Source organism: Scardinius erythrophthalmus, assembly GCF_964197995.2.
Source record: "Scardinius erythrophthalmus genome assembly, chromosome: 5".
Lineage (NCBI taxonomy): Eukaryota > Metazoa > Chordata > Actinopteri > Cypriniformes > Leuciscidae > Scardinius > Scardinius erythrophthalmus.
Window position 1 is genome coordinate 17,998,076 of NC_138225.1, and position 22,070 is coordinate 18,020,145.

The 22,070-nt window shown below is 36.7% G+C and overlaps 1 protein-coding gene across 2 annotated transcripts in view; it reads right to left on the reverse strand.

The window, feature by feature from the left end:
• The window catches only part of ppp3cca (protein phosphatase 3, catalytic subunit, gamma isozyme, a), a 36,618-nt gene that overhangs the window by 3,845 nt on the left and 10,703 nt on the right, over positions 1–22,070 (reverse strand). The window contains exons 3-13 of one of the 2 annotated variants that reach the window (XM_081366734.1): positions 20,849–20,973; positions 16,536–16,647; positions 11,785–11,930; positions 11,549–11,688; positions 8,364–8,441; positions 8,009–8,103; positions 7,692–7,817; positions 6,675–6,752; positions 4,421–4,505; positions 3,614–3,711; positions 969–995 (exon numbers count right to left, since the gene is read on the reverse strand). In XM_081366734.1, coding sequence (XP_081222860.1) covers positions 969–995; positions 3,614–3,711; positions 4,421–4,505; positions 6,675–6,752; positions 7,692–7,817; positions 8,009–8,103; positions 8,364–8,441; positions 11,549–11,688; positions 11,785–11,930; positions 16,536–16,647; positions 20,849–20,973 — 1,110 coding nt within the window. The remainder of the gene's footprint in view (positions 1–968; positions 996–3,613; positions 3,712–4,420; positions 4,506–6,674; positions 6,753–7,691; positions 7,818–8,008; positions 8,104–8,363; positions 8,442–11,548; positions 11,689–11,784; positions 11,931–16,535; positions 16,648–20,848; positions 20,974–22,070) is intronic. The other variant, XM_081366735.1, reaches the window with a different exon arrangement.

The following is a 22,070-nucleotide window of genomic DNA, read 5'->3' on the forward strand; positions in this document are numbered from 1 at the left end:
ACATGGAATAAAATGAGATTGAGCCAATTCAATTCAACATTCTGATGGATATCACTCATTATTTAAACCTCTAAAAGAGCTTGAACTGAACACATATTTAACCAAACACCACGCACAAACAGGAAAGCTGATTCTTGCACAACTGCCAGGCTTATTATGTCCTGTGACATTTTTGAAAACACCAGGCAATTGCCTAGGTGAATCATGACCGGTTCCAGTTGACAGAGCAAACACAAGATGCCCATTCAAATGGAGAAAAAAAAAAAATGGAGATGCAGCTGAACTTAGAAATCAGGTCAGCAACTCGACAGCAAGAGTATCTTACTCTGGCACACATTTCATGCCAGCGTGTGTGTGTGTGTGTGTGTGTGTGTGTTTGTTTCCACAATAGCTTAGAGCCTTGGTACATTACAGCAGCAGGCGAGAGGCCTCGGGCAAGAGTGTTAAGCGTGAACGGGAACAGACAGTCTTAGGTGTGCAGTCGTAACAAGATTAGAATCTGAAAATACTCGGCGGAGGGAGGTCTCGACCTCTCCGCCAATCATATGGGAGCATGAGAATTAGCACGCTCTAGCCAGGACCCGGGACTAACCAGCAAACCCCTCCGGTCAGCAGGCAACATCGAATTATTGAGGTGGAGCAGAGCCGGGGCTGGAAGCCTCATTCCATGACTACATGGACGGTTTCAAGTGTCCCATCCATCATATATCATTAAAAATACTGGCCAAGAGTAATTTCAGGCTCTTTTGTCAAATCTGAATCTCATCAGGGAAAGAAATGCCCTATTGCTTTGTTAGGCTGCTTTCAATTAAATTCACAAAAATATGGTGGTGCAAGAATACAGATTTTCCATGATTAGTCTGAGACACACACAGACACTGAAGTGAACAGCAAGGCATGAAAAGACACATAGGGGAAAGACAGTACAACTTATTGAGGAAGGATATGACACAGTACTGCGAGCGTACCTCGACCCTCCTTTGCGTCTATGGTGGCTGTATTAGCAAGCGCAGCAGGAAGTAGCCCAAAATGAATGGAAAAAGAGGTTATATCATTGTGATCACATTCAACCCCCAAGCATATTAACCCATACACCACAGCAATGCAGTAATATTAGTAGTTAAAGAATCGGACAGTAGTGTACACAGAGAACAGAGAGTCAGTTAGAGAAAAAGCAGTTAGTTCTTTACAATCAGATTCTACAGTACTGGGGTAAAACAGTATGCAATATTGACAGCTAGTGGTTGAAATAGGTACTGCAGTCCAAATTTTAAATATTGGAGGGAGACTCGACGCTCAGGCGGGTAGCCAGATTGAGGACATGCAACAGGAACGAGCGCAATTGACAAGGGAAAGTGACAAGCCTTACACTGTAAATTGATCAGCTAATGTATACTTTGCTCTGTTCATAGAGCTGCTTTTTAGATGGATGCCGAGGCTTTTTACGTCGGGTAGAATCTGTGATCTCTGACCCATTTCATTTTCTGGCTTCCATTGCTGCCGTGTTTTCCACCGACTGGTAACCCGGGGAGACGAAATACTATTGGGTAAATTGGCAGTGGGCGGGATCAGTTAAGAAAATTTTAGGGATTATCTTCAAAGTAGAAGCATTTCAACACGTTTTGTCCCAAGTCTCAAGAATCAGTGAATACTAAATATTATTTAAATACATATTTTGAATTGATCTCTGATTTGGAAATTTCCACAGTCACAAAATGCAGGCAGACACAACTAATCAATGCTGTATCAGCTGACAGGAGAGGATGGTTATCAGACAACCAAACCATCTCATAATATATCATTTTCAGAGTACATGAAGGACTTATTGGATAGTTATAGCTGGAAACGTCCTACTGTCCTAAGGTCTTGTCTTAAGATCAGGGCAACAGCTTCGTAGTTTCTTTAATATTCCTCTCTGTTCCGCAGGTCTAGTTGGCTTGATGTCTGACACACATAGACAATGAATCCGGCCTCTTAAAGGTCACTGAATTTTCTATATGTACTTCAAATAGCGACATCCACCCACGGCCTCCCTCTGATTTCCCTCCCTCACTCCTTCACTGCTCACTTGCACAACGTTCCCTACGCCATTGGCCTTTAATGACCTTTAGTCCTAGGCACCTCGCCAAGAAATTCGTCTAGTCAGAGTGGACAGGTCAATCCAGAGAGTCATGATGCAGCTCTCATGACAATCACCCTCTGATTGGCTCTCTGAGTTCTCAGAATCTCTGTAGTGCAGGTGGCTGAATGTGAGCCTACAAGGGAAGGGCTTTATACAGCACATAGGCAAATAATCAGTGTAAACATTACATTAGTTCATAGGTGGACAGCAGGATGTAACAGGTGTACATAGTGTCCAGAATAAGCTTGGCAGTTTGTGTAATTGTGATTATACAACATTATATTTGAATTAAAGAAAATGAAGCCTATTTTTAAGAACATCAAGATTTCTTGAACTGAGACATTATTTGACAATTAATCCCGTTTCATCAATTCTCATGACTTTGATACAAACAAACTCATTGTCCTTAATGTAATATTAAAAGTAAAAAAAATAAATCACATCGAAAGTTTGGGGTCAGTAAGTTTTTTTGTTGTTGTTGTTGTTGTTTTTAAATAAGCACTTTTATTTATCAAGGATGCATTCATCAAAAGTGACAGTAAAGAATAAATTGCTACAAGGAAAATCTATTTTAAAAACAGTAAATGTTCTTTTGAACATTCTATTCATATGATATATTTTTTTTCTGAAAATGTATCAACTTCCACAACAATATTAAGAAGCACAGCTGTTTTCAACTGTTTCTTGAACACCAAATCAGCATATTAGAATAATTTCTGAAGGATCATGTGACACTGAAAACTAGAGTAATGATGCTGAAAATTATACATATATACACATATACATATATATATATATATACATACATATATACACATATACATATATGTATATGTATATATATGTAAATATACATATATATTTTTTTACACACATGATCTTCCTGTATTCTTTTTCAAGTTTAAAAGCTTTACACTTCCATCAAAGAAAGCAAATAAACAATAATGACAGAATATTGATTTTAGGGTGAACTTTAACTGTTGTGAAAATAATGTCCCAAAATGCAAAAAGGCAAATTCAATGGTCCTAAAATAGTTTAATTTTCTTTATACAAAACATATCTTTTTGACCTTGACTTTTCACAAAATTTGCCCATTTAAAAGATCAGCAATAAGGATCTGAGCAGCTGGGGGTGTGGCCAGTGATTCTGCAGCTAGTACCGGAAGGTTTCTAAGAAGTGAATGAAGCAGCCGGGTGCAGCCCAGAAAAGCTCATGGAGATGGAGAGCACAGCCCTCATCAGTATCTACCACTATGAGTTCTGATGCATTTCAGCACGAGGGAGGGAGACAGATCAGCATCTTTAGTATCTGGCATACCAAAGCTAATTCTAGCTGCCGTGTGCTGGTACTTTCTGCTTTAGTATGTGGGCCAGTGCAGAGTCACACGTGGTGATGATGATGATACATTATGACTTCCGGGTTGGATGCGATAGGCCCTCAAATGCACTTCTCTAATCTACCATTACAAAACCACAAACATGCTCACTTACCACTCTGTAAGGTCTGCTTGCCTCCAGACAACACTCCGACAGGTAGCGTTCCGGTTGGGGTGAGCCCTTTGAGGGTCAGTACACTCTCGCTCTCTTCCCTGAGGCCCAACACACACACACACACACACACACACACACACACACACACACACACACACACACACACACACACACACACACACACACACACACACACACACACACACACACACACACACACACACACACACACACACACACACACACACACACACACACACACACACACACACACACACACACACACACACACACATTAGAGTTGTGTTCAAAGAACTAAACGGCACATAATCAATTAGGACGGGGTGGGGGGAGAAAGAGGAAATATATGGCAATTTGAAACTTTGCTGTAGTGCCACCCTAATCTGAATATTGCTCAGAAAACCAGAAACAAAAGACTTCAAGATATTCTCTATTCCTCCATTATCTATGGCATTGTTCATCTGGAAAAATGTCTAATATAATTAGACCGTTATTCCGCATGATGACTCACTGACGCCAGCTCATTAATCCTAATGGAGGAAAGTTTGTGTGTGGCGTTAAAACAAAACTTCATTGTATGAGGTAATTTTTCCAGCTCTTTATACAAACAGTTTTTCTTTTTGTTTTTTTTACACTGTAATTATCTTCAAAACAGCACAGTGAATAAAAACAAACAAACAAACAAACAAACAAATAAAAAAAAATAAAAAAAATATATATATTATACATATATTTCTGTAAATATATATTCTGAACAAGTAAGTAAATAATTGCATTCAGACTGACCTGAGCACAGAAAAGACTCTGGCCATTTTCCCAATGGCACGGATCTTATTTCTAATCACCTCCTTACGGACAGCTGGAGTTCCACCTGTGGAAACACAAAACCAGCATCAAAACTGTCTCCCCATAGGACCTTTGATTCACAAACCAGTTAAGAAAGGGGGAGCTAAAAATGTGGAGATGCTGAGAATCAGATTGACTTCCTGAAAAACAATTGCATTTCTGAATATAATAGTGATTGCACTTTAAACTGCATTTGAAAGTTACTCTTTGTTAACTTTATTTTCGATAAAGCTTAATTAATAATAATAATAAAAATTAAGCAATAAATAATAATTATTTAGTGATAATGAAGAATTTTTTATTAGAATTTTACTGATGAGCCAGTCACAGACTCTTTCAGCAGGATATTGCACCATGCCACAGTGCACATATATTGTTCAGAAATGGTTTGAGGGACATGATGAGTTCAAGGGGTTGCCCTGGCCTCCAAACTCCCCAGATATCAATCCAATTTAGCATCTATATGATGTGCTGGACCAACAAGTTTGATCCACAGTGCCTCAACCTCGTAACCTACAAGACTTAAAGGATCTGCTGCTAAAGTCTTGGTGCCAGATACCACAGGACACCTTCATGGGTAAGTGCAGGTTTGGCAGCATGTGGATGACCAACAGCGTATCAGGTAGATGGACATAATGTTCTGGCTCATCGGTGTACAAGTAGTATTTTTCTTTTACAATTTCTTCAGTTTGCTGCCAAAATAAAGCTTAGTTTTAACCAAAATGCCAAAGAATGCTGTGCAAAAATATATATATTGTGCCCGACATATGTTACTTGTCTAATAAATGTATAAATTAATTCATTATTAATAATATTTTTTAAATGTATTATTATCACTATTATTAATTATTATTTAGTTACTATTATTTTAAAACCGGAGGAAGGCCTTACTGCTTCATTGTGTAGGCGGGGAAATGTTGTCATCAAAGGGTTTGGAATTGTTTGGAATTCTTTTTTAATTGTTTGGAATTACTCAAATGAAAAAAATAAAATGAGCCTGGAGTGCTTCAAGGTGCACAATGTAAGCCAACCGCATAATTTGCCTTGTGTGGGCTTGAGAGTATTTGCAGAAGAGCGTCACGCCTTCGCTCTAATAATTTAAGCAGATCAGTTTCTGGTTTAATAATTACACAAGGCAAATCCACAATCCTACAGTCTATTTACAGTACCAGTCAAAAGTTTGGAAACATTACTATTTTTAATGTTTTTGAAAGAAGTCTCTTATGCTCATCAAGCCTGCAGTTAAAAAAAAAAGCAAAAAAAACAACAACAAAAAACCAGTAATATTATGAAATATTATTACAATTTAAAATAATGGTTCTCTTTTTTAATATACTTTAAAATGTAATTTATTTTTGTGATGCAAAGCTGAATTTTCATCAGCAAGTACTCCAGTCTTTGGTGTCTTATGATCCTTCAGAAATCATTCTAATATGATGATTTATGATCAATGTTGGAAACAGTTGTGCTGCTTAATATTTTTTTTATAACCTGAGATACTTTTTTCAGGATTATTTGATGAATAAAAAGTTTAAAAGAACTGTATTTATTTAGAATAGAATATTTTTTTTTAAAGAAATTATTACTTTAATTCAACAAGGATGCGTTAAATTGATAAAAGGTGATGGTAACGATTTATATTGTTAGAAATGTTTTTATTTTGAATAAATGCTGTTTTTATGAATAAATGCTGTTAACGTTTTACTCATCAATGAATCCTGAAAAAAGTATTCCAAAAAATATATATTAAACAGCAAAACTGTTTCCATCATTGATAATAACTGAGTATCAAATCAGTATACTGTATTTCCCAATATTACTATTTTTACATAAGAGTATACATCATGTGAATTCTACTCTTCAGAACAATCTGTCTAAGAAGGAAGTATCATGGGATGACATCAGCAGACACCAGACCTCCAGGGAGAACATCTTAGACAGCCAGAATGACAGTTAGACACTTCGGAGGACCTGCTGTCTACGCTGATGATGACCAGACACTCTCTCTCTCTCTCTCTCTCTCTCTCTCTCTCTCTCTCACACACACACAGCTGGAAACACATTCAAGCTGTTCTTCATTAAATTTTGTCACTGAACGTGAAACAAGAGGAAATCAGCACATAAGGCAGTTGTCAGCTAACCAAACTTTAATTAATCTCAGTTGTATACTATGTGTATAAATAAACACTCTTACCTTCACATAAGTCATCTCCCTCTGACATGAGTTCATCATCAGAGCAGATATTTAGGACATTCACCAACATCTCAGTCACTGTAAATAGAGAACCTCCTCATTAGATCGGCAATGTAAGTTGACATTTTGCATAATATCTGTGTCCATGCAGTTCTTTATCCAGTGGTCTTTAAAATTTTCATGGTGCTTTCAGCCATGCACACTTTGTTTTAACACCAATAAATGTGTATGACTTCATGAAAGATGTTCTTGAACACACTGGCACAATTAATATGATGTTAAATTGCCCTATTATGCTTTTTCAGATATTACCATTCATGTATTGTGTAATATAGCTGTTTGTGATTGTAAAAGGTCCACAAAGTTTCCAAGATCAAATTGCACAACAAATTGAGTTGTCTACCCAAAAGAAGAATTGATTGGGAATTGCCTGAAACTAGTCGCCAGTAATTCCAGCCTTACATCCTGCTCGAACCTGCACTGGTTTGTAACAAATCTCCATAAGCCTATGTTCTTCACTGGCTGCCCTTGAACAGCATCTAGTTTTGACACACCCTTAAACAACAAACAAGTGCTGAGGAAGCCTCGAGATCTGAAATTCTGATATGGCAATGGCCGTTTCGTTTTCAACACGCGCTGCAAGTGGTAGAACAATCAAAACAGACTGGGCCATCTGACCAATCAGAGCAGAGTACGCTCACAGAGAGGAGATGTTTAGATCTTTCATCAACCCATTTCAGACAATGAGAGAAAAGAGGTATGCTACAATGTATATTATGAGAAAAATAAAGTGTTTTTTGACCTTGGATGTATGCAAGTCTATTGCAGGAGACCTCTAAAACAAAATTAGGAACCTTTAAAACTGCATAATATGAGCACTTTAATATGATGTTTAAAATTTAAGTTTTTCTGTATTCTAAGGCATTGTCTTCTTCACATGGCCTGCCAAATACAACCGACCATCTCACTCGCTGAAAAATCACAACTCCCACTTCAGGTCTCAGTTTGGACACTTACCTTTTTCGCCCACAAAGGGCAGCGACCACGTAAACACATCCATAAAGTTGGGTAACCAGTACGGGTGAGGAGAGCAGTTGAACTGTCTAATGTTCATGACGTTGTTTTCATATTTCAATACGGCCGCTGAGAAATAAAAATACAGGGAGATGTCATGTATATTCATGAAAGTATTCAACCAATAAACAAACAAAAAAGAAAAACAACCTGATAGGCTGCCATGGAGTTTTACGAACAGTCACCTGATACTTGGTTTAAAAAAGCTTGAGAAAACCTGCACTAAACAAGAATGTGTACCATGGCATAAACTAACATACCTTTGTTGTTATAGACGTCTAGGTAATTTGGTGCTGAGAAAATGGTAATTAATGAAGGGAAGCCTGTTGTCTGACTTTTTCTATACATCCTGTACCTGAAACAGAAACACACACAAATGTGTGACAAAAAGGCATCTGGCGTGGACCAATAAAGGAAGTGCTCTTTTTTCAGTGAGTCAGTGAGTAATTATGCAATGATACACAGTTTCAGATTGATGATTCTTTTTTTTTTAATTGGCAAACATAGAGGGACTACACTGAAATCACAAGATTAACCTAGCAAAAGATCAAATTAGCAAAGAAAGCACAAGCTATTTTAGTCGTACTATCATAAAACAGCAGAATCAATACTTACCCTGCGTCTTGTGCTTCATGAGCTCTAATTACTGACAACAGGTTGTTGTTTGTCAAAAAGTCACAGACTGCTGCATAACTGTAAAACAAGAGAAGGTCTTGAGGGTGTCATAGCGATGAGACAGACCACAAGCAAGTTTTTCAACATATCACCTCTGAAGCACTTACTCATACTGAACGGAACAAGCCAATGAACTAGAGCTGGGTGATATGGACCAAAAATCTTATCTCTGTATTTTTAGGCTGAATGGTGATTTAATAAATATCTCAGTAACAGCACACGTATAAAGTTATTTTGAAGCCCTTAATATGAAGCATGTTTAAGCTTATAGGACAATTTGGGTCATGCACTTTCCTCGCAGCAGCTCTGTGTCTTCCGCTTTTTTCAGATGCGTTCGCAACATCAAAATAATGTATATATAGATATAAATGGTACTGTCACATACTATTTTGTTCACAAAACTGGATATACCACCCAGACCTGATTGTCTTTAGGTCCACTCAATCTCAGTACAGTGAACTCTCAAGTTATAAGACAACCACCTGCACTTTGTTAGCATTTAGTTTGCGTGGTACAAACAAATGCCAGCTGGACAAGCAAACAGTGAATAAACACACTTATACACCCAGAACGAAACCAGCTGGGTGACACCAGTCAGGTTAGTTCAGCGTAAATCAGACAAGATTTATGCACCAGTTCACAGATGCCCGAATGACTCTGTTGCACATTTATGAGCAAGTATAAAGAATCTAGTCAAAAGTAAAAGAAAAAGAGAAAGAAACTGCTTTTTTTCTCAGCAAGCAAGATTGAGTTATTTTATAGTCGGGTAAAAACAATTTAATTATTTTGAACAAATTGGTTACACATCCAAACGTTCAATATGTCGAAATAAGCTAAGCTCGACAACGTATGGTTTTACCTTTGTGTAAATTACAACATATGTGTGACCACCCTGAATTTAGTTGGGTCACAGGAATATTGGATTGTTTGTATATATTTCTTTCTTTCTTTTATTACCTATGTCTATTTCAGTTTACTTGTATATATAAGTTTTATTATTGTAGTGAGTTTACATTGGGCAGCTCAGCTGCATCTTCTGAATTCTGGTTGACAGTTGAGAGAGAGGAGTTGCCGTGACGACTGTGGTGCATCCTCAGACAACAAAGAGGACCTTTAAGCAACCTCTTTTACTTTTAAGGTTAGTTATTAAATTCATTCATTTTCATATCAAATGTTTATTTACATGTTTTAATGTCTGTACATATGGTTAAGGTTTCTCGATTTATTTATTTACTTATTTATTGTGATTTGATTTAAGTATCTAGTTATATGTATTTCAATGCATTTGTGAATCCTGTGATTCAAGGTGTCTTGATGACTCTGAAGTACAATGTTGATTAAAAGACAACAAAGAGGACCTTTAAGCAACCACTAACTATTGTCTCTCTCTCGCTCTTTTACTTTTAAGTTTTTTTAAACTGCTTACAGTCGTCCCGACTGCCCAGGACCTGTAACAGATTTTGGGGGACATTATTAATGTAATGTCAAATATAAAGATTTAATGACTCTTACAAAGCCATTTCTTCAACTTTGGCATTTTTATGCTCTAGAGGTTGATTTGTATTACAAAATTAAACTCTTTTTATTTTTGTTATATGAAGATTACAATAAAACTGACATGGAAACTTTTTTATTATGGCTTCATATACTACTTTTCTGACAGGGTTTGGGGTTGAGGAGATGAGGCGAGGACTCAATCACAGTAGAATGAAGGCTTTTATTAAAAATAAAAATAAAACAAAATACAAACAAAAACTACCCCGAGAGGGAAAACAAGACAGACTTGACTTGACTAAACCACAGGAGGAATAAACAGGGGTAAACCACAAACGACAATCCAGCACAGGTCTGAAAACACAAGGAGAATAAACAGGGAGAGCAAGCAAAGCAGGTAACGAGGGAGGACAGGTGGGGTAAATTAATCAATAATCAGGTAACAAGATGGGCGGGGTTAGACAATGGACAGGAGAGCACATGGCACAAGTGATGGGAAGTTCGGATCATTTTACTGACGCTCTTGTTCGATCTCGTTCATCAAAATGAACAAATCTTTTTTCGAGTCACTTCGTTCATTTAAGGGGCTTTAAATGTTATAATTTTAACAGGCAAATTCCCCGAACACATCCACCTACGCAATTAAGAAATCATTATAATGCAGTCAAACATAATTTACAGGGAATATAAATAATTACTTTACCTTCCGAGTCTCTCTTTCATTTGTCACGTGACAGACGCAATGAACGGATCATTCATAAACGACTCATAAACATACATGACAAGCCATGTGCTCAGACCAAACATGACAAAAACACAAGCACATAGCCAGTAAAACAAATCACAAGCCATGTGCTCACACAAAACAAGACATGAACACGCAGCCAATGAGAACACAAACTGCGTGTTACACAAAACACAACACACAACACACGTGGACAGAAGAGTGTATGGCCAGAGCGAACTCGAAACTGCACTCTCACACGACAAGACAGAGCGCACGAGAACGTGCGTGAGCTCATCCTGTGCGCTCACAACAGAGGACAAACACGCGGAGCATGAATGTCCGAATCCCGACACAGAACCGAAACCAAACTAGACAGATGTGCCAGGATCCAAACACCACGCCCCGCACATGTAACAAGGCATACAGACAAGAGAACGCTCGAAGCCGTGCGCCCACACAAAGACATGACAAAACAGGAGTGTCAGAGCTCTGTCACAAAACCAAGAAATAAACTAGACAGAAGTGACAGAACCCTGACACTTTTCAATTGCCTTTGACTTAAAACTATACAAATAGATCATAAAACAATAATTAATGTTTAAAACTATTATAATCTAACAAAGAATAAAATAAACATGAACTATTTCAATATTTATTGTGTGAAAATGTAAAAAAAAAAATACTAATTATAATTTAAATATTTTCTATAACTAAATTATAATTTACATAATATATTAAATTGAATTATAATTTATAACAAATAATTTGTGTGAAAAAAAAGGAAAGAAAAGTCAAGGTAAATATCACTTGAATATTTTTATTGCGAGTCATGTTCAATAAAGCTGTAAATTATATTTCTATAAATCCGGGAGATATGACCCAATGAACAGCTTTGCTCCAGTACCTGAAAAAATAGGAGCAGCCTCTGACTGAGTTGTGGTTAAAATGCTCTGCCGTCTTCTCACTGCCGTAGTCCTCTCCCGGGTCGGCCCAGATCAAATCACACATAGGACCAAATGCCGGGGGCTCCTTAAACCTGTCTAACTGCATAACACAGCGCAAAGACAAAGGAGGAGACATGAACACATCTTGATTTTCAATAAAAAGGCTTTAAGGAAAAGGACATAAACAGATGCTTACTTTCCTAATGTCATCTAAGCAGTTGATTTCTGGTGAGAGGCCACCGTGAACGCAGAGAAACTGCTGGTTTAGAAGAGCTGCAAGAGGCAAGCAGTCAAAGGCCTCCATACATGCGTCATAAACCCTCTCGGAATACTTTATTTTACCTATAAGAGGACAAAGACAGGAAAGTACGAATGTATTAAAGTTTGGTGCATTGGTGCACTGAAGTCAAGAAATCACTCATTCAATAACATTTTTATCAAAGGCTGACCTTGGCATTTGAACTATTATACAGAAAACCATAAGTGTCATTTATGATGGGAGGGACATGTCTTTTTGCCATGGCCGTTTCTGTCCCCAACACTTTATTAAATAACTTTCGACAAGGATATATTGAAAACTGTCTAATGAGGAGTGTGAGTATTTGAGTTGACAGTGCAAAAATTCACTAGTTTTTGATTCAGCTCAAAAGAAAAATGATTCAATTTGATTTTCAGCAACACTTTACAATAAGGTCTTATTTGATAAGATTGGTATGTGTATTAACTAACATGAACTAAAAATGACCAATACATTTGTTACAGTATTTTAGTCTTTGTTGATAAAAATACAGTTCATTGTTCATGTAGTTCACACATGTTAACAAATACAACTTTTGATTTTAATATTGTATTAGTACATGTTGAAATTAATTAACTAAGATTAATTAATGCTGTAGAAATATTGTTTATTCTTAGTTCAATAAAGTAGTTAACTAATGTTAACTAACGAAACCTTACTGTAAAGTGTTACTTGATGTTCATACACAGCTTAATTTAAATAAATGTAGCCTACATGTATAAAATTCTTCAAAACCTTCCCAAAATATATCTTAGGCAGACATTTTTTTTTACAAGCCATGTTTATTGCACCAAAAATACATTGGCTACTTGAGGTTAATGATTTTTTTTTTTTTTATGTTTTTGAATACTGAAAAACACTATTACATTTGAACCATGTGTTTTATGTAAATTTAAATTTTAAAATGTAATTTATTCCTGTGATGGCTCAATAATTTTCTTTTTTCTTTTTAGCAATGTTAAAAACAGTTGTACCGTTTAATATTTTTATGGAAACCACGAACATGTTTCCCACATTTTTTTCAGGATTGATGAATAGAAAGTTCAAAAGAACAGCATTTATTTGAAATATAAATGTTTTTTAAGATTTACCGTCACTTTTGATCAATTTAATGCATCCTTAATCATACTGACCCCAAACACCATGAGATGGCAGGGGTAATTTAAAACGTATTCCAGATTTCCAATATATTACTCACAAAAAAATATATTAATGAATTTATCAATTTAAATACTAGTCGATTTGATCCCTTAAATGGACAGAAAGAATGACTGCTCCCTCAAATCAAAAAGTGTACTGAGAACTTAACTATGTCGAAAACTAGCAACTTCCTGCGCTGCTGAAATTGACATTTCTCAATGTTATTCAATGCAATTCAGTTTTGACACTGGCCTTACAGATCTGATCTTTAAATCAATACATTCACTAAACAGTAAAAGAGTAAAAGTCATCATCATCAAGGTCATGTTAGATTTTTTTTGTGCATAATAATATTTCGTGATGACAACCAGCACATCTTTACGCAGTCATACAGTAATAACTACACCTAAAGCGACAAAACCTGCCACCAAACAGACACAAAAGCAGCAGGGACTATTCGATTAAATTCAAATGAGCCTAATTAGTGCAATGCGAATACTTAATTCAGCTGCTGATTAAGCTTATTAATACTTCAGTATCTGAACTGAAGTAGTCTCATTAGTCTTGTCTTGGTTTCCACTAAATACAGCTGGGTTATTCACCAAACCGAATTACACATTCGCTCTGCAAAAGAGATCTCATTGAGAGCACTTGGGCTTCCACTAAACATTCTACCATGAAACCGCCTCCATCTTTGTTATGCAGAGCACAATAGCCTCAAAGCTATTGTATGAGCTTAATAGCAAACAGTGTTCATTTCAAGCACAATAGACTACCACTGACCCATAGAAAACCAAAACCAGGGATTTAATCAGATGTTCAAAGGAAACTTCATTTAAATTCCATTTGGATTCAAGAAGCAAAAATGTAATACAGTATAATATACTATTAATTGCTGGCGCTAGTATACTATCAAAGATTAGGCTATATACATGGCCGGCATTCACTTGTGAAAAAAGTAATGAGTGTGCTTCTTGTAGAGTACTTGTATTAAAAGTATATTTTAAATAAGAACCGTACAGATAATATAATATTAATGAAATAAAAGGCCACGTATGTGTACTTAGTAATGTCACATTAAAAGTTATACTTTAAAGTATATTCTAAATGATTATTCTTTAAGTCATGCTTTAAAGTATACTTATTTTGATGTGTTGACTAACATACTAAAGCACATGCAAAGTACTTGATTGTAAGTTTAACTGTAGTGTGCTATTCAATGATGTATTTTAAAATGTAATAAAATGGCAACTTCATCATTTCAAATTTGTAATTTAAACACATGACATAAAGAACATACAGATAAGTATCATTAAAACTGATATTTAAGCATATTTTAGTTTACCATAAATTACCCAAAAACGAACTCTCTATTTGTGTAGTGAACGTCTTTCAAGCACACTCAATTTGTAGCCATTCCTGTGAAACAGTCTGTAATTTACCAATTACAAACCTACAGTATAAACAAAACAAAAAAGGGAATGCTAGCAAATGCTAGCACTTTAGCTTATATATTACAAGTGACAGGTGTTTCAAAATTAAATAAAAAAAAATGTAGTTGCTTCTATGACATAAAGGGAAGAAGAGCATGACACTTCAGGTGTCAACAGCAGATATTAAGTCCAGGTTGGTCATGTGATCTAACACTGGCTTTAGGAGACCTGTAATAACCTCCTGGCAGATGGGTTCTGGCTCAGTAGATGCAAACCCAGGCCAACCGTATCAGACGGAGAGAGAAGGAATCCCTGTGTAGAAATATCCTTTCGGATAACAAATATGTCTCTGTATTTGTAAGCAACTGAAGCGTGAATAAGCCCAACCCTAAAAAGTCTCTATTTGAGATCTTGGCTGGTCATGCTGCATTGAACTAAGGTTTTAAATAAATTATTGTAAACAAATGCTAATGAGAGGCTTCACAATGAAAAGACATTACTCTCTCATAAATTAGGAGAGGTAATGCTGCGTATAGTGTACAACGGCTCATCGGGTTTGTCTCTTTGTGAGCCAGATGAGCTCTAGCCACTTCACTATCTAGCATACTAATAACTCACACCTGGACACTTTCTGGCACCAGACACTGAGCTCTACAAACCTTACTCTAATAGAGCTGTCTACTAGCTTATTTTCTCAGAGGGACAAAGTGCTGTTTGCTGAAAACAGAGCACGTAAAGCCTGTAAAACAAAGACAGCAGTTCTTTATGAACCGCCACAGAGCAGTCTTAAAAAGGTGCTATAGATCTTAGTCAGAGTAGAGACCAATTTCAGACAGTGAAGGACACAAGTCTGTTTTGTCTTAGGGTTTGTTCACACAAACGGATTTTTTTTGCACAAGATGCTGCAAAAGACACAAGACACGAGTGCAACGTTCATATTACACGTCCGTCTAGCGTGTGTTTACATGGAACTATGGAAAAGTAGCTCTGTATGAACGGCCCCTGAAGGTCTTATAAAGGGTCTGATTTTCACAACCCTTTGTCATCCACTGGAAATATGTGGACAGGCATATACAGTTGTGGCCAAAAGTGATGTCTGACCTTGAAAAAACTGATATATTCACCCTTCATTTAAATATTATTAACAATTTATTTATTAATGATTTTGTAATCATAGGAGTCAATTGTCTCGCATCCGGTGTAGACAAAGGTGTAACTAATTTAATGTATGCCCTGGGTGTTTCTGAGTAAAGTGATAAAGTAAATAAAAAGCATTTTTCAAAAACAATTGCAATTTTTTTTTCATTAAATGTCAAGACATGCTAAATTTGATCCAAAACAGTCAGCAATGGTGTCAGCAGGCAGTGACAATATTGTGTGACTCTGGCATGCTGGGAGATTGAAACAGTAAATATGTTCCAGCCAAACATGATGTAATAATACATTTCACTGTGCGAGCAGCTGCCTTGTGTAGTTTTAACCCATATTAAGTGAAAAATAAGTTGTTCAATTCATTTGAATTGCTATTTTGCTAAAGTGGTTCTCTGAAGCAACAAGATAAATGAGACCCGACCCGATATATATAAATATATATATCAAGTAAATACGCTTTGTAAGCGTCCCCTCTAATAAGTTATATCAAATTTGAAAAATCACAGGGATAGTTTACCCAATTTTTTTAATTCTGTCAACATTTACTCACCCTCAAGTTGTTCCAAACCTGTATGAGTTTCTTTCATCTGCTAAACAAAAAAAGATATTTTGTAGAATGTTGGTAACAAACAGTTGATGGTAGCCATCGACTGCCTTAGTATTTATTTTCCATACTTTAGGGTGAGTGAATGATGACAGAATTTTCATTTTTCTGGTGAACTATCCCTGTAACTGCAGGAGTAATGTTATACTGTTTGCAAGGAAAATGAAAGTTCTAACTGGTGACAGCTGGCTGAAAATGCAGCTTTTCAGACATCAAAGTGGGGACATCGGTGAAAGTGAGGAAAAGGCTTGCGGACGGTTCGAGCCAACACATCACTTAGCTCTCAGCACCCCTAGACGGCACATTCCCACAGCACTCACATTCCTGTTTGAAGGTGAAGTATTCTGTGAGGTGCCGACACTCGTGGTTGCCTCTGAGGAGAAAGAGGGTGTTGGTGTGGTTGATCTTCAATGTCCACAGGAACAGCACACACTAAAGACAGATAGAAAGAGAGACAGAGACATTTACAATCCCGAAGATACTTGACTATTAATGTCAGCTGGAATAGTTATGCGAGGAAAATTAAGGTGAAGACCGGATGTCTTTTACATTAATAAACTTGGGAAAACATCCCTTTATTGATGCCTACAATAAAATGTGAGGCCTCTTCATTCAAATAAAGGTGCAAAGGAAAGTTTTGAATCATTATCATTGCATTTAAGGCAATCTGATTGCCTGAGTGTTTTCAATGCCCAATGGAATTATTATGGCACAATCAGTGTCCTGCAGAAGGACTGCAAAGGTGGGAGTGAGTGGTCACATGGTAATTATTCCCAATGATACTTTATTCTAAACAACAGGTTTGTTTGGTTCATTTTACACATCTAAAATTCACACTTAAGTATAGACTGTTTGGCAGCCGACAACACAAAACCTTGGCAATACAGTGCGTTCGAGTGAGATGCCTGATCTTCTGTACAGTACAGAGTACATGCACACAATCTTTATAGCCTAATTAAAATGATTAAAATGTATTTATCATCTACACCCCCTCCCCATTTCATTTGCATGCAAAATCCCAGACACCACTCAACGTGGGAAGAACAGGACACCAAGGTAACCAAGGACGACAGGTGTGCATTTAAATGACATGTGAAATAATAGACACGGAGGAGGGTGCGAGCGGGGGGTGCGAGAGCCGGGACCGGAGCCTACGCAAGAGGAATAATGAGCTGAAAATTGCAGGTAATAGTGGCCATGTGAGGAGGACCTGAACGAAGGCTATTATTGCTGAATGGCAGACGACACAGAGGGGAATCTGTTTTTTCCCTAAAGTTGACATGCCGCTTCAGGCTATCGCCTGGTTTAATAACTGGGATGGATCAGGATGGTCAACTAGTCAACTAGATGGTCGATTAGTTTACTTAATTGTTAAACATTTTTGTTTTAGCTTTAATGTTTTGTGATGTGGAGTTATAAAGGAGAGGACTTCACAGAATTCAGAGATATATACTTTTAGCACGGTAAACCATATGAGATGGTTTTACAACCATCACGTTTTTTAACAAACTCATCACCATAAAAAAAATGTTCAAGGGCATTTCTGTCAGACTGTCTGCTGTGAGAGACATGGGGTCAATAATAATAGTTTCACTGCATTAAAAAGGACAATATTATAGATTTATATAAATATTAATTTCAATATGCACAATAATAATATTAATACATTGATATATGAATATGAATATTTATATTAACATTACTATATTAATATTAACATTAGAATTCTCATATCAATGTGAATATTGACAATTAAAATAATAACTATTTAATAACTATTTATAATCAAATTGAAGCTTATGTTGGTCATATAATGATATATGATATAACTGCTTGGAATGATGAAATGGAAATGGAAGGATGAAAAAAAAAATGATTGTACAATATGTTGTTAAGAACAATATAAAGAAGAGTTTCCTAAAGAATGCCATCAATGGCTGAGACAACTAGAGAAAGCATATCTAGAGGTTTAGAAAACTCACGACATGTCAAATATGGAAATATGGAAATTTTTCACATCCTTTTTAATAAGTGGGTCTCTCCCAGACAAGACAAAAGGGCAGAGAGCTTTGTGCCAGACAAGTGGAGACTGAACAGTGTGATGGTGAGGCTGCTCACACCAAGACCTTCCACGTGTGTGTGTGTGTGTGTGTGTGTGTGTGTGTGTGTGTGGTGGCTGGTCATGGTGGTGGGAGGCTGGGGATGCATTAATAATAGACGGATCTCGGATCAAAGGAAATAGCCCACCATAATGGAAGAGAAAGATGATGACAGGCTAAATGAACAGGATTGCTCATACTTTTATGAGCAATTCTGAGCCCATTTTAGCACAGATATATAACCAGAGAGAACACATCCTGAGCATCGAGATAAATGTAAAGGCTTTATATCGTTAGCACAACAAATAATGACACGTCAAAAATTATGAGAGGCAAAGAATATCTATATACACTAGCGTTGAAAAGTTTGGGATCAGTAAATCATTTTTTTTTTTTGGAATAAAGTAACTTATTTAAAAAGGAAGCATTAAATTGATATAAAGTGACAGTAAAGACATTTATATAAAAAAAAAAAAATAATTATATCAGGGTTTCAACAAAAACATTAAGCAGCAAAATAAGAAATCTTTCTTATTTGAAATGTTCTCTTTCTTCGTCAAATCAACATCATGTGAATAGCATAATGGCTGCTGAAAAATCAGCTTTGCCATCACAGGAATTACAAAAAAACTGTTATTTTAAATTGCAATAATTTTTCACAATATGCTTTTACTGTATATTGTATTACTTTATACTGCTTTGTTGAGCATAAGAGACTTAAAAGCTGAGCCCAAACTTTAAACAGGAGTTTATTCAAATGAGTCTTCAAATACTTACAAGTCCTGACTCCTTTGAATAAAGTTCAACTTTATTTTCACTAGCGGTTTTTCACTAGCGGTAGCTATTGCTCATGTCACTGGAAATCACCAAATTTCACTGAAAATTAACAACTGCATGCAAGTCACAGTGTGTGAGCGACCCTTGGGAATGTCAAGTTAATGAACTCTTCACAGGATCAAAGTGTGAGGCGTCAGTAACATCAGTCATTCAGCGGAGAATCGCGACAAGCAGAGCGGTCCACGCTTTAATGCTCTATGACTCATCTCTTATGAAAGGGTACAGTGTCTGACAGGTTATCAAATAGCTCCACTCAGACAGTGACACGTCCAAATGAGACAGACTGTGAAAGAGAGGCCATTTAACCACACAGCTTAACAAGGTCTCTGATACTTTTGTTCTGTATTCTAAATCATTCACAGCTCCTGCACTCAGCAAACCTAATCAAAGTCACGAAAAGCAGAGGCTTGAGTAAACTGGAAGATTCAAAGTGGACCGTTTTACATTACGCAATGCAACTTTGGTTAGCTAACTAGAATATCGGGGCTTCAGACTTTTTATTCCTGCCGGTGCGACTACATTTTGTTAGAGGTCGTACTGGTTGCCCAACTGTTAAGAGCTACCATTTCTGTTGAATATGTGAAACATCAAACTAAACGAAAGAGCGCTACTTGTTTAAGCTGCGCAGCACGGGACAGTTTATCAGCTTGGAACAATAATAGACAGAGCAACACAGGCTCAGAACAGGTTTACTCGCGGGCCAATCTTGAACAAGCGGCAAAGGCACTACAGCGTTTGAATTTGCCACAGAATTAATAACATCGCTGCAAGATCTAGTGAGAAGCATTCATATTCAGCACACAATTCTCTGTTATAAACCATATGGCTATCAGATCAAACAGCGCCGACACCAGGAGACATCGTGCCATGTTATAGAAGGCTTTTCAGTCCACAAATCACCAACATTCACAATGGATTCAAAGTAGTAATGCAAACTGTAACCATGGTATTGTGGCAGAAACAGTTAAAGAAGTTTTAATATTCATTTCAGGGTTCTTGCAAACTTTTAAGAGTGAAATTCAAGAACTTTTCAAAGTGCTTCACACTTTTTTTCCAGCACTTTAAAGCTCTAAATATGATCCAATTTGAATGTTATTGTTAATGTGATGAACAACTTCAAAGACTGTCCCCATTTACAGCTACACTTCTATTGGTAATGTTGAAGATTTTATTATTTAGAAAATAAGTAATTTAACTGTATTTTTGTACACTATTATCTCCTTTCTGTGTGTCTTTTGACTTTGAATTGACTTTGGAAGCCTGAGAGCTGTGCTGTTGCAGCAGATAATTCTATTTCAGTAATGTCACATGGTACAAAACTATTTCTCAAAATACATAGAATGTATTACCATCATGTATTACCATCTTTGGAGCAAGGAGAAGGTATATACGTTAGAGCTGATCATTGCTTGGGAGCGTCTTTCTGCAGAAGGGCGTTCAGACTTTGCTTGTGAAATAAAGTCTAAATCTTTCTGGCATCTGAGATCTTTGAGAAGTCACTTCCTTGATTGGCACCCCAACAGTAAACTACGACTACAACAGTAGCTAAAAAGCATGACCAAATTAGCCTAAATATTGAAAAAACGTGTAGAGGAGGACGTGTAGAACTCTGTGTATAAAGGGAATGCAAGTGAAAATCTGTGAATCCAATTTCTGCAGGTGCAGATTCTGTGTGAGCTTCATAAACATGCACTCACCTCAATACTGAAGTATCCTCTGTCTACATAATCGCCCAGGAACAGATAGCGCGTGTTGTCAGGGGAACCACCAACTTCGAAGAGCTTCATGAGGTCGAAGAACTGTCCATGAACATCACCACATACTACAGGTGAAAAGGAAGCAAAAACAAATGCTTGACATGGTACATGTTCACTGAGCGATACATAACACCTGCCTCATTTTGAGTTCAATGGCAATGGTTAAAACAAAACAGAATAAGTTTTTCTCTATCACATCACACACAAAAAATGCCTTAGGGAAGTGTAGGACTGGATATAGAGAAAACACTTCACTTAAATCCATCCTACCTGCATAATCTAGCCAGCAACGGCCACATGTACAAGACTGCTCTGTCACTTAGCAACAACAACACTATATCTGAAAATACAGAGGCTGCATCCATTTATAAAACAGAATGTATCTAGACCCAGAGGGGTTTGTGACATCTATTAATTCGTGCTCAAAGACGGTAATATCTATAGAGGACAGATGAGCTCTAATTTATCTGCATTATGACATATCATGGCATGATGCACACAACGTTTCCAAGAATGAAACCTTGAAGCACAACATCTTCATCAAGTAATTGAGTAAATTTAATAGGCTCTGTTTGTCACTGATAAGGCTGAGCTGAATGTAAGATTACCCAGATGTGATACAGATAGTGATTCTACTGTGAAATCTGTACATTACCATTCCATCTATCTGTCAAATAAAAGCAGCAAAACCCATAACTAATTTCCTATTATGCATTTTCTCATTGATCAGAGTCACTAGGGATGGATCAAAGTGGTTGACTTGTTGTCTAACAACTGACTAGCCAATTAGTGAGCTTGACTAATTTATAAAGCCTAGATTTTTCCCTTTTTTTGACATTTTTAGTGGCTTTGATTAGCGCACTCGTAAAATCATTGTGCACAGTAAAAAGTTTAAATTCATCATCTTTAAACAAACATAGTTACAGTCATGCACATTTATTTTAAGGATAGGCGATAAGCAGGCGATACGTCCGTGATAATTAATGCGATATGGCTCAGCTTGTCAGTGAACTACGGCTCTGTGCGATTTACTACTAATCGAGGAACCGGCTTCACTGACGAGATGCGCATAACAATGTCATGCGATATATCGCTCAGCCATAGTTACAGATTATAAGTTACCCTATTTAAAATGTAATAAGTATTGTAACCATTTCTATTT